This window comes from Scyliorhinus torazame, chromosome 1 (genome assembly GCF_047496885.1).
Source record: "Scyliorhinus torazame isolate Kashiwa2021f chromosome 1, sScyTor2.1, whole genome shotgun sequence".
Classification (NCBI taxonomy): domain Eukaryota; kingdom Metazoa; phylum Chordata; class Chondrichthyes; order Carcharhiniformes; family Scyliorhinidae; genus Scyliorhinus; species Scyliorhinus torazame.
The window spans coordinates 2,536,213-2,550,054 of record NC_092707.1 but is presented as its reverse complement, the minus strand read 5'-3'; the positions used below and the strand labels follow the sequence as shown (position 1 = coordinate 2,550,054).

Below are 13,842 nucleotides of genomic sequence, written 5' to 3'. Positions count from 1 at the left end.
ACTAACATTTCGATTGGGAAGGGCAGCATTTTCATTGGTTTATATGATCCGGTGATGTGCTGACTCGAAAATATAACAGAATTATCTTTGAAAAACTTCAAAGTATATTAAATGCTTCATACAGAATAAAATCATCCAAATATTCACAAGATGATTATTAATGACTGTCAAAACTGCTCAAAAATCTGATTTCGAAATGAGTATCGAGCGGTAACTGGGTAAGTAAGCATCAGTAGTGCATTTGCTAAACAGATGAGCTGAATGTGACCATGAAGTTGTCAGTTAGCAAGGGGAGTGATGCTTCTGTTCACCCTCATCCTCACTCTATTTAATGGCACAAAGCTTCCACAGCAGTTTCGACAGACACGTTCATTTACGAGCCAGCACCTTGAGTACCCTGTGATAACTTATTGCCAGAGAGCTTTGCGATAACACATCTCCATGGCAAACATCAAAGATAAATAATGAATAGAGCTGCGGCTGCACACATCTCCAAAGGTCAAACATTCTTTCCGAAAAGGATTTCATTCTCCGTCCCCAATCTCACCCAAACTGTGGCCTCTCTCAACACCCCATTTTATCATGCACACAGCAGCTCGACAAAACGGAACGAGGGTCATTCAGTACAGACGAGATGACAGGCCTCCACTGCTGAATTCTCTCAAAGTAAAATCACAGCACCACCAACATGTCAGTTTATTTTATTGCACCTCATTATCAGTTGCCATGGTGAATCATTATTACACTGAAGTGAAGATGTGAACAATTTAGCACTGCTTTGTGACTCAAATCCAAATACATTTTAAATAAAAGACATTAACACTCACTGCAGCACTGCATTGCTGGATTACAACCCCAGAGAGATCCGGCTAACTCTCCCCAGAGAGATCCGGCTAACTCTCCCCAGAGAGAGATCCGGCTAACTCTCCCCAGAGAGAGATCCGGCTAACTCTCCCCAGAGAGAGATCCGGCTAACTCTCCCCAGAGAGAGATCCGGCTAACTCTCCCCAGAGAGAGATCCGGCTAACTCTCCCCAGAGAGAGATCCGGCTAACTCTCCCCAGAGAGAGATCCGGCTAACTCTCCCCAGAGAGAGATCCGGCTAACTCTCCCCAGAGAGAGATCCGGCTAACTCTCCCCAGAGAGAGATCCGGCTAACTCTCCCCAGAGAGAGATCCGGCTAACTCTCCCCAGAGAGAGATCCGGCTAACTCTCCCCAGAGAGAGATCCGGCTAACTCTCCCCAGAGAGAGATCCGGCTAACTCTCCCCAGAGAGAGATCCGGCTAACTCTCCCCAGAGAGAGATCCGGCTAACTCTCCCCAGAGAGAGATCCGGCTAACTCTCCCCAGAGAGAGATCCGGCTAACTCTCCCCAGAGAGAGATCCGGCTAACTCTCCCCAGAGAGAGATCCGGCTAACTCTCCCCAGAGAGAGATCCGGCTAACTCTCCCCAGAGAGAGATCCGGCTAACTCTCCCCAGAGAGAGATCCGGCTAACTCTCCCCAGAGAGAGATCCGGCTAACTCTCCCCAGAGAGAGATCCGGCTAACTCTCCCCAGAGAGAGGTCCGGCTAACTCTCCCCAGAGAGAGGTCCGGCTAACTCTCCCCAGAGAGAGGTCCGGCTAACTCTCCCCAGAGAGAGATCCGGCTAACTCTCCCCAGAGAGAGGTCCGGCTAACTCTCCCCAGAGAGAGATCCGGCTAACTCTCCCCAGAGAGAGGTCCGGCTAACTCTCCCCAGAGAGAGATCCGGCTAACTCTCCCCAGAGAGAGGTCCGGCTAACTCTCCCCAGAGAGAGATCCGGCTAACTCTCCCCAGAGAGAGGTCCGGCTAACTCTCCCCAGAGAGAGATCCGGCTAACTCTCCCCAGAGAGAGGTCCGGCTAACTCTCCCCAGAGAGAGATCCGGCTAACTCTCCCCAGAGAGAGGTCCGGCTAACTCTCCCCAGAGAGAGGTCCGGCTAACTCTCCCCAGAGAGAGATCCGGCTAACTCTCCCCAGAGAGAGATCCGGCTAACTCTCCCCAGAGAGAGATCCGGCTAACTCTCCCCAGAGAGAGATCCGGCTAACTCTCCCCAGAGAGAGATCCGGCTAACTCTCCCCAGAGAGAGATCCGGCTAACTCTCCCCAGAGAGAGATCCGGCTAACTCTCCCCAGAGAGAGATCCGGCTAACTCTCCCCAGAGAGAGATCCGGCTAACTCTCCCCAGAGAGAGATCCGGCTAACTCTCCCCAGAGAGAGATCCGGCTAACTCTCCCCAGAGAGAGATCCGGCTAACTCTCCCCAGAGAGAGATCCGGCTAACTCTCCCCAGAGAGAGATCCGGCTAACTCTCCCCAGAGAGAGATCCGGCTAACTCTCCCCAGAGAGAGATCCGGCTAACTCTCCCCAGAGAGAGATCCGGCTAACTCTCCCCAGAGAGAGATCCGGCTAACTCTCCCCAGAGAGAGATCCGGCTAACTCTCCCCAGAGAGAGATCCGGCTAACTCTCCCCAGAGAGAGATCCGGCTAACTCTCCCCAGAGAGAGATCCGGCTAACTCTCCCCAGAGAGAGATCCGGCTAACTCTCCCCAGAGAGAGATCCGGCTAACTCTCCCCAGAGAGAGATCCGGCTAACTCTCCCCAGAGAGAGATCCGGCTAACTCTCCCCAGAGAGAGATCCGGCTAACTCTCCCCAGAGAGAGATCCGGCTAACTCTCCCCAGAGAGAGATCCGGCTAACTCTCCCCAGAGAGAGATCCGGCTAACTCTCCCCAGAGAGAGATCCGGCTAACTCTCCCCAGAGAGAGATCCGGCTAACTCTCCCCAGAGAGAGATCCGGCTAACTCTCCCCAGAGAGAGATCCGGCTAACTCTCCCCAGAGAGAGATCCGGCTAACTCTCCCCAGAGAGAGATCCGGCTAACTCTCCCCAGAGAGAGATCCGGCTAACTCTCCCCAGAGAGAGATCCGGCTAACTCTCCCCAGAGAGAGATCCGGCTAACTCTCCCCAGAGAGAGATCCGGCTAACTCTCCCCAGAGAGAGATCCGGCTAACTCTCCCCAGAGAGAGATCCGGCTAACTCTCCCCAGAGAGAGATCCGGCTAACTCTCCCCAGAGAGAGATCCGGCTAACTCTCCCCAGAGAGAGATCCGGCTAACTCTCCCCAGAGAGAGATCCGGCTAACTCTCCCCAGAGAGAGATCCGGCTAACTCTCCCCAGAGAGAGATCCGGCTAACTCTCCCCAGAGAGAGATCCGGCTAACTCTCCCCAGAGAGAGATCCGGCTAACTCTCCCCAGAGAGAGATCCGGCTAACTCTCCCCAGAGAGAGATCCGGCTAACTCTCCCCAGAGAGAGATCCGGCTAACTCTCCCCAGAGAGAGATCCGGCTAACTCTCCCCAGAGAGAGATCCGGCTAACTCTCCCCAGAGAGAGATCCGGCTAACTCTCCCCAGAGAGAGATCCGGCTAACTCTCCCCAGAGAGAGATCCGGCTAACTCTCCCCAGAGAGAGATCCGGCTAACTCTCCCCAGAGAGAGATCCGGCTAACTCTCCCCAGAGAGAGATCCGGCTAACTCTCCCCAGAGAGAGATCCGGCTAACTCTCCCCAGAGAGAGATCCGGCTAACTCTCCCCAGAGAGAGATCCGGCTAACTCTCCCCAGAGAGAGATCCGGCTAACTCTCCCCAGAGAGAGATCCGGCTAACTCTCCCCAGAGAGAGATCCGGCTAACTCTCCCCAGAGAGAGATCCGGCTAACTCTCCCCAGAGAGAGATCCGGCTAACTCTCCCCAGAGAGAGATCCGGCTAACTCTCCCCAGAGAGAGATCCGGCTAACTCTCCCCAGAGAGAGATCCGGCTAACTCTCCCCAGAGAGAGATCCGGCTAACTCTCCCCAGAGAGAGATCCGGCTAACTCTCCCCAGAGAGAGATCCGGCTAACTCTCCCCAGAGAGAGATCCGGCTAACTCTCCCCAGAGAGAGATCCGGCTAACTCTCCCCAGAGAGAGATCCGGCTAACTCTCCCCAGAGAGAGATCCGGCTAACTCTCCCCAGAGAGAGATCCGGCTAACTCTCCCCAGAGAGAGATCCGGCTAACTCTCCCCAGAGAGAGATCCGGCTAACTCTCCCCAGAGAGAGATCCGGCTAACTCTCCCCAGAGAGAGATCCGGCTAACTCTCCCCAGAGAGAGATCCGGCTAACTCTCCCCAGAGAGAGATCCGGCTAACTCTCCCCAGAGAGAGATCCGGCTAACTCTCCCCAGAGAGAGATCCGGCTAACTCTCCCCAGAGAGAGATCCGGCTAACTCTCCCCAGAGAGAGATCCGGCTAACTCTCCCCAGAGAGAGATCCGGCTAACTCTCCCCAGAGAGAGATCCGGCTAACTCTCCCCAGAGAGAGATCCGGCTAACTCTCCCCAGAGAGAGATCCGGCTAACTCTCCCCAGAGAGAGATCCGGCTAACTCTCCCCAGAGAGAGATCCGGCTAACTCTCCCCAGAGAGAGATCCGGCTAACTCTCCCCAGAGAGAGATCCGGCTAACTCTCCCCAGAGAGAGATCCGGCTAACTCTCCCCAGAGAGAGATCCGGCTAACTCTCCCCAGAGAGAGATCCGGCTAACTCTCCCCAGAGAGAGATCCGGCTAACTCTCCCCAGAGAGAGATCCGGCTAACTCTCCCCAGAGAGAGATCCGGCTAACTCTCCCCAGAGAGAGATCCGGCTAACTCTCCCCAGAGAGAGATCCGGCTAACTCTCCCCAGAGAGAGATCCGGCTAACTCTCCCCAGAGAGAGATCCGGCTAACTCTCCCCAGAGAGAGATCCGGCTAACTCTCCCCAGAGAGAGATCCGGCTAACTCTCCCCAGAGAGAGATCCGGCTAACTCTCCCCAGAGAGAGATCCGGCTAACTCTCCCCAGAGAGAGATCCGGCTAACTCTCCCCAGAGAGAGATCCGGCTAACTCTCCCCAGAGAGAGATCCGGCTAACTCTCCCCAGAGAGAGATCCGGCTAACTCTCCCCAGAGAGAGATCCGGCTAACTCTCCCCAGAGAGAGATCCGGCTAACTCTCCCCAGAGAGAGATCCGGCTAACTCTCCCCAGAGAGAGATCCGGCTAACTCTCCCCAGAGAGAGATCCGGCTAACTCTCCCCAGAGAGAGATCCGGCTAACTCTCCCCAGAGAGAGATCCGGCTAACTCTCCCCAGAGAGAGATCCGGCTAACTCTCCCCAGAGAGAGATCCGGCTAACTCTCCCCAGAGAGAGATCCGGCTAACTCTCCCCAGAGAGATCCGGCTAACTCTCCCCAGAGAGATCCGGCTAACTCTCCCCAGAGAGATCCGGCTAACTCTCCCCAGAGAGATCCGGCTAACTCTCCCCAGAGAGATCCGGCTAACTCTCCCCAGAGAGATCCGGCTAACTCTCCCCAGAGAGATCCGGCTAACTCTCCCCAGAGAGATCCGGCTAACTCTCCCCAGAGAGATCCAGCTAACTCTCCCCAGAGAGATCCAGCTAACTCTCCCCAGAGAGATCCAGCTAACTCTCCCCAGAGAGATCCAGCTAACTCTCCCCAGAGAGATCCAGCTAACTCTCCCCAGAGAGATCCTGCTAACTCTCCCCAGAGAGATCCAGCTAATTCTCCCCAGAGAGATCCGGCTAACTCTCCCCGGAAAGATCTGGCTAACTCTCCCCGGAAAAATCTGGCTAACTCTCCCCGGAAAGATCTGGCTAACTCTCCCAAGAAAGATCCGCCTAATTCTCTCCGGAAAAATCCTGCCAACACTGGGGTTAACCCTAACTGCAGCGAGGCAGTATTGAATTACAACACTGGGGTTAACCCTAACTGCAGCAAGGCAGTATTGCATTACAACACTGGGACTAACCCTAATTGCAGCAAGGCAGTATTGCAATGCAACATTGGGGTTAAGCCTAACTGCAGCAAGGCAGTACTGCATTACAACAATGGAGTAGAATATATATGAATTAGTGCAACTCCTGTCTCTGCATCAATGAGAATACCAGCCACCAAACAAAACTGTGGACCAAAGGGGGCTAATTGAAACATCTTTCCGTGAGCCAGCACAAGGTTGATGAATTGAAAAGCCTCCTTCAGTTTCTATCTCATTCTATGATTCTACACTGACTTTGAAATTATTCTCTCACAGGCAGGGGCACGGGGGCATTTTGTCACAATGACATCTTCTTCCTGGACAGTTCCTCAGGATCGAAGATGATTTGCTTCCAGTCCGGTTCCATAGGTTCGGAGATGGCTGGTAATTCCAATGCGAGATCCACAAATTCTGCCACGTGGTGCTTGAAGGGCGGAGTGGATGAATGTTTTGGAGGTTTGTGCATTCCCTCTGATACTTCAATTTCACCTTGATGTGCTTGCAGCAAAGTCTCTCGATGTACTTGGGGCGGTCCCAAATAAACTTCCATTCTGGCCAGTCGCAGGCTGGGGGCTCCCACGAATCAGTGGGGATGTTTGATGTTTTCACATTTGCTTTGAGGACCTGACTGAAGCGTTTCCACTGCCCCCCCCCCCCCCCCACTCCCCCCTGGAGAGTCTCCTGCCATGACAGTGTTGCGAGCAGACAGTTGATTTGGGAGTCTGGTGTCAGTCAAACGACATGTTCTGCTCAGCAGGGATTAACGCATCGATGCTGGGCATGTCGGGCTGGGAGGGGACACAGCTATTGGAATGGAGGATCTTATGAAGGCAATAATATGTACAGGCAAGAGAGGAGGTTATAAATACCAAGCAGGAAATGAAAACATTTAAATGGGAAGGCACAGGTTTATCAACACAAAAGGAAAGATATTCTGGTTTTGAATAAAGGTGGCTAGCAAAGAGAGTTTGAGGGTGAGAGAGTGATTGTTGACAGATTAGTCCCACTCACATTATGCTGGGAAGGCAGTAGCCAATCCAGAGTGAGAAATGAAGGGTTTGAGATGGAGAAGATTTGCTCAAGTTGGATGAGGGAAGTGTTTTGAAAACAAGAAGAGTATATTGGGTGCCCGACAAGAGGGACATGGATGTGAAGCTGCACACTGAGAATGCGAGATAAATACAGGGGAAGAGCTTCAATTAGAGAAAATTCTGACGGACCGGATTCCGACTCGCAGCTCATCTCTGCGTAAGTGATTAACATTGAGAGATGTGCAGTTAGGTGGGGTCACGGAGAAGTGGGCCTGGGTAGGGTGCTCTTTCCGAGGGTCGGTGCAGACTCGATGAGCCAAATGGCCCCCTGCACTGTAGGGATTCTAGGGGTTTCTGTCACTATCTGGAATTGATACCTCGATTAGAGTGCAGGCAAAAACTACTTTAGATTCTGGATGCTGTAACAAGGGGTTGGGCATAATTCGGTAAGATGGGCTGAATACATTGCTGAACCAGGAGGCACAGGAGATGATAGGTAAATGGAACAAAGTGAGAGTTAGGATGAAGGCAGTCGAGCTTTTGATGAGCTTACCTTTAACCATCTAAATGATTGGTAGAGCGCCAGGAGTCAGACTGTGGCATCAAAGAGCTGCTTCATCAATGACCTTCCTTCCATCATAAGGTCAGAAGTGGGGGGGGGGGGGGGGGGGATGTTCACTGATGATTGCACAATGTCCAGCATCAATCACAACTCCTCAGATAATGAAGCAGTCCCTGTCCAAATGCAGCGAGAGCTGGACAATATCCAGGCTTGGGCTGATAAGTGGCCACACAAGTGGCAGGTGTCACGTGAGAGGACCTTTTAGAAATGGATGTGTAAGCAATGTACCTTTAAGAAAACAGTGATGTCAGAGAGTGGGCGGAGCTCAGCTCAGTTCAGCCATTTTGAGGTTTCAGTTTGGAAAGTGCCTGGCTGGTTTTGCTGAGAGCAGTTTAAAAGGAGAAAGCCAGTTTGAGACAGCAGCTTGAGAAGTTCTGGTTTGCTGTGAGTTGCTTGAAGGGAGAAAGCCAGTTTGACAAAGCAGCTTGTGTGTGTCTATGTGTTTCCAGAGAGCTGCAGGAAGAAAGCAAGGTGCTGGAGCTGAAGTCAACCAAGCTGATATATCTCTGCCACCCAACAGAAAATATATATTAACTGTGACCTGGTGTGTTATTGTTTTGAAGGTTTGAAGCCTTTTGGGTGTTTGAAGGAACATTTTGAGGGATTATTTAGTGGTGTATTATTTTCAGGGTTATCTTTGAACTAAGGGGTGTTAAATGAAATGAAATGAAGGGATCCAATGTTTATTTAACAGGTTAAGTTGAGTTCATAGAATAAGCATTGTTTTGTGTTTAAAACCACGTGTCCATAACTGTAATCCCACACCTGGGGAAAAAGCCGTGTGTTCGGAAAAGCAACAAATCCATTAAAGGGAGAGGTTGGTTGAACTCCATGAAACATTTTGGGGTTCTGAAAACACCTCGCCCATAACACAGGCAATAACCACTTCCAACAAGAGAAAATCCAACCATCTCCCCTTGACATTCAATGGCATTACTATCACCAAATCCCCAACTATCAACATCCTGAGGGTTACAGTTAACCAGAAACTAAGCTGGACTAACCACATAAAGAGCAAGTTAGCAGCTGGTAATCCAACGGCGAGTAACTCACCTCCTGTCTCCCCAAAGCCTGTGCACCAACTACAAGGCATAAGTCAGGAGCGCAATACCCCCCACTTGCCTGGATGAGTCCGTCTCCAACAACACTCAGTAGCTCGGAGAGCTCTGGTGACGGTGGGTGGGGAGAAGTCGCATCCAAAGTGGCTCCTGCCAGGATACATTCGCCCAGTATCTGTGTGTGCTTTTGCGTAAAACAGTGCTAACCTCTGTGCCACCCCCATGTTTAGTTGTGTCTCAAGTTGTTAAACCTTTGAGTCTCCTTATTCAACACCATGTCAGAGATTCTTTTTTTTATAAATTTAGAGTACCCAATTTGTTTTCCAATTAAGGGGCAATTTAGCGTGGCCAATCCACCTAACCTGCACATCTTTGGGTTGTGGGGGCGAAACCCAAGCAAACGTGGGGAGAATGTGCAAACTCCACCCAGACAGTGACCTGGATCGAACCCGGATCCTTGGCGTCATTAGGCAGCAGTGTTAACCACTGCGCCACCGTGCCGTCGCCATGTCAGAGATACTTAATGTTGGACTGGAGCCTTGTCCGCTGGTGGCTATTTTCAGGGTATTGGATTTGCCGGTGCTGTGGGCAGGGATGAAGGCGGGTGCCCTCACCTTTGCCCTGTTAATGGCCCAGAGGCGAGCTCTGCTTAGGAGGTGTTCAACTCCACCCAGTGCCGCGGTCTGGTTGGGTGACCTCATGGAGTTTCTACATTTGGAGAAGGTCAAGTACATCATTAGGAGGTTGGGAGAAGGGTTCTACCTGAGATGGCAGCCATTCATTTCCTTTTTTAAAAGAGTTAGTCACCGTCAGTTGTTAAGGGAATTTCTAGTTTCCTGTTGCATGGCTGGGATTTGATTTGATTGGATTTGTTTATCGTCAGGTGTACTGAGGTACAGTGAAAAGTATTTTTCTGCGAGCAGCTCAACAGATCATTAAGTACATGAAAAAAGGAAATAAAAGAAAATACATAATAGGGCAACACAAGGTACACAATGTAACTACATAACACCGCATCGGGTGAAGCATACAGGGTGTAGTGTTAATGAGGTCAGTCCATAAGAGGGTTGTTTGAGAGTCTGGTGACAGTGGGGAAGAAGCTGTTTTTGAGTCTGTTCGTGCGTGTTCTCAGACTTCTTGTATCTCCTGCCCGATGGAAGAAGTTGGAAGAGTGAGTAAGCCGGGTGGGAGGGGTCTTTGATTACGCTGCCCGCTTTCCCCAGGCAGCGGGAGGTGTAGATTGGAGCGGCGCAGTAGCACAGTGGTTAGCAAAGCTGCTTCACATCATCAGGGATGGGTTCAATTCCAGCCTTGGGTGTCTGTCTGTGTGGAGTCTGCACGTCCTCCCCGTGTCTGCGTGGGTTTCCTCCGGGTGCTCTGGTTTCCTACCACAGTCCAAAGATGTGCAGGTTAGGTGGATTGGACACGCTAAATTGCCCTGAGTGTCCTAAAAGATTAGCTGGGGTTACTGGGTTATGGGGATGGGGTGGAGGCGTGGACCTTGGGTAGGGTGCTCTTTCCAAGAGCCGATGCAGACTCGATGGGCCAAATGGCCTCCTTCTGCACTGTAAATTCTATGATTCTATGATGTGTTCTTGATTGTTGAATGTGTTCTTTTCACATTGTTACTTGAAGCATCTGTTTTATATGATGTCATTGTACCATTTTGTCCAAATGAAAAAGTTTTCAATAAAAATATTTTTTTAAACCACTCAAGCAGCTCGGGACCATCCAGGACAAAGCAACCCTGCTTGACTGGAATCCCTTCCATAAACGTTCACTCTCTCCACCACCAACATTCAGTGGCAGCCGTGTGTTCCATCTACAAGACGCACTGCAGGAACTCACCAAGGCTCCTCAGACAGCACCTTGCAAACCTCTGGGCGTTACTACTACCTGGGAACACCATCACCTGGAGGTTCCCCTCCAAGCCACTCACAACCCTGACTTCGAAATATATTGCCGTGCCTTCACTGTCCCTGGGGCAAAATCCTGGAACTCCCTCCCTAACAGCACTGTGGGAGTACCTATAGCGGTTCACAATGATGGCACAGCACCTCCTCAGGAGCAATTAGGGATGGGCAACAACTGCTGGCCAAGCCTGTGATGCTCAGATTCAATGAACAAATCAATAATAATTTACACAATGAAACCATCCCACAGACTCAGCATTCAGCAGCAGCAATAAGGAGACTGCTTACTGGATCCTGCAGATCCTGAGAGACTGGAGCTCTGACCTTGGTGCTGGGAAAACATCTTTGCATCCAGGAGCCGGTCACCCGTTCTACATTGTTAAAGCACAATGGTGGAAATGCAGAATATAATTCCCACTGCCAGAGGAAACAATATTCCACTAAATACTCAACTGAACTTAACAGCACCAGCTTCCCTTCAGACCGACTGTTAAACTGCTACTTAGGATCAGCAAAGTGTCGGTACCCTTTGGGGGGGGGGGGATATCCACATAACACACTCGCCATATACACGCATCGCCATATATACATCCTCATCATATACACCCCCCACACAACAGACACCCCACACTCCGCAGACCCTGCCCCTCTCCCCACACAGACCCCCCCTCCCCACACAGACCCCCCTTCCCCACACAGACCCCCCTCTCTCCCCCCTCCCCACACAGACCCCCCCTCCCCACACAGACCCCCCCTCCCCACACAGACCCCCCTCTCTCCTCCCTCCCCACACAGACCCCCCTCTCTCCTCCCTCCCCACACAGACCCCCCTCTCTCCCCCCTCCCCACAGACCCCCCTCTCTCCCCCCTCCCCACACAGACCCCCCCTCCCCACACAGACCCCCCTCTCTCCCCCCTCCCCACACAGACCCCCCTCTCTCCCCCCTCCCCACACAGACCCCCCCTCCCCACACAGACCCCCCCCTCTCCCCCCTCCCCACACAGACCCCCCCTCTCCCCCCTCCCCACACAGACCCCCCTCTCTCCCCCCTCCCCACAGACCCCCCTCTCTCCCCCCTCCCCACACAGACCCCCCCTCCCCACACAGACCCCCCTCTCTCCCCCCTCCCCACACAGACCCCCCCTCCCCACACAGACCCCCCCCTCTCCCCCCTCCCCACACAGACCCCCCCCTCTCCCCCCTCCCCACACAGACCCCCCTCTCTCCCCCCTCCCCACACAGACCCCCCTCTCTCCCCCCTCCCCACACAGACCCCCCTCTCTCCCCCCTCCCCACACAGACCCCCCCCCCCCCCCCCCCGATGCGGGGAGCGGCGCCGCTCATTCCCGGTGGTTACCCGGATTCTGCCGCTGGTTCCCGGCCTCGCTCCGGATTCTCCTCCCGCTCCCGGCGCTGCACCGGCTCCATGGAAACGGCCGCGCGCTGGGCCCGGCCCCGCCCCCAGACTGCCCGGCCCCGCCCCCAGACTGCCCGGCCCCGCCCCCAGATTGCACGGCCCCGCCCCGCCCCCAGACTGCCCGGCCCCGCCCCCAGACTGCCCGGCCCCGCCCCCAGACTGCCCGGCCCCGCCCCGCCCCCAGACTGCACCGCCCCGCCCCCAGACCCCCCCGCCCCCAGACTGCCCGGCCCCGCCCCGCCCCGCCCGGCCCCCAGATTGCACGGCCCCGCCCCCAGACTGCCCGGCCCCGCCCCCAGACTGCCCGGCCCCGCCCCGCCCCCAGACTGCACCGCCCCGCCCCCAGACTGCCCGGCCCCGCCCCGCCCCCAGACTGCCCGGCCCCGCCCCCAGACTGCCCGGCCCCGCCCCCAGACTGCCCGGCCCCGCCCCGCCCCCAGACTGCCCGGCCCCGCCCCCAGACTGCCCGGCCCCGCCCCCAGACTGCCCGGCCCCGCCCCGCCCCCAGACTGCCCCGCCCCGCCCCCAGACCCCCCCGCCCCCAGACTGCCCGGCCCCGCCCCGCCCGGCCCCCAGATTGCACGGCCCCGCCCCCAGACTGCCCCGCCCCGCCCCCAGACCGCCCCACCCCGCCCCCAGACTGCCCGGCCCCGCCCCCAGACTGCCCGGCCCCGCCCCGCCCCCAGACTGCCCGGCCCCGCCCCCAGACTGCCCGGCCCCGCCCCCAGACCGCCCCGCCCCGCCCCCAGACTGCACGGCCCCGCCCCCAGACCGCCCCGCCCCGCCCCCAGACTGCACCGCCCCGCCCCCAGACTGCATCGCCCCGCCCCCAGACCGCCCCGCCCCGCCCCGCCCCCAGACTGCATCGCCCCGCCCCCAGACTGCACCGCCCCGCCCCCAGACTGCATCGCCCCGCCCCCAGACCGCCCCGCCCCGCCCCCAGACTGCACGGCCCCGCCCACAGACTGCACGGCCCCGCCCCCAGACCACCTCGCCCCGCCCCCAGACTGCATCGCCCCGCCCCCAGACCACCTCGCCCCGCCCCCAGACCGCCCCGCCCCGCCCCCAGACGGCCCCGCCCCGCCCCCAGACTGCACGGCCCCGCCCCCAGACCGCCCCGCCCCGCCCCCAGACTGCACGGCCCCGCCCCCAGACCGCCCCGCCCCGCCCCGCCCCCAGACTGCCCGGCCCCGCCCCCAGACTGCACCGCCCCGCCCCCAGACTGCACGGCCCCGCCCCGCCCCCAGACTGCCCGGCCCCGCCCCCAGACTGCACGGCCCCGCCCCCAGACTGCCCGGCCCCGCCCCCAGACTGCACCGCCCCGCCCACAGACTGCACGGCCCCGCCCCCAGACTGCACCGCCCCGCCCCCAGACTGCACGGCCCCGCCCCCAGACTGCACCGCCCCGCCCCCAGACTGCACGGCCCCGCCCCCAGACTGCACCGCCCCGCCCCCAGACTGCACGGCCCCGCCCCCAGACTGCACGGCCCCGCCCCCAGACCGCCCCGCCCCCAGACCACCCCGCCCCGCCCCCAGACTGCACGGCCCCGCCCCACCCCCAGACTGCACGGCCCCGCCCCACCCCCAGACTGCCCGGCCCCGCCCCCAGACTGCACGGCCCCGCCCCCAGACTGCACCGCCCCACCCCCAGACTGCACGGCCCCGCCCCCAGACTGCACCGCCCTGCCCCCAGACTGCACGGCCCCGCCCCGCCCCCAGACTGCCCGGCCCGGCCCTGCCCCCAGACTGCCCGGCCCCGCCCCCAGACTGCCTGGCCCCGCCCCGCCCCCAGACTGCACGGCCCCGCCCCACACAGGCCCGTGTATATTCATACAGGCCCCGGTGTGTATTAATCGTTACATAGAACATAGAACATAGAACAATACAGCGCAGTACAGGCCCTTCGGCCCACGATGTTGCACCGAAACAAAAGCCATCTAACCTACAC

The 13,842-nt window shown here is 56.7% G+C and overlaps 1 protein-coding gene across 1 annotated transcript in view; it reads right to left on the bottom strand.

The window, feature by feature from the left end:
* The window catches only part of ccdc92 (coiled-coil domain containing 92), a 269,189-nt gene extending 257,251 nt beyond the window's left edge, over positions 1-11,938 (bottom strand). Inside the window, exon 1 of the mRNA XM_072511352.1 lies at positions 11,835-11,938. Coding sequence (XP_072367453.1) covers positions 11,835-11,905 — 71 coding nt within the window. The 5' untranslated portion in view covers positions 11,906-11,938. The remainder of the gene's footprint in view (positions 1-11,834) is intronic.
* Positions 11,939-13,842: the final 1,904 nt, after the last annotated feature.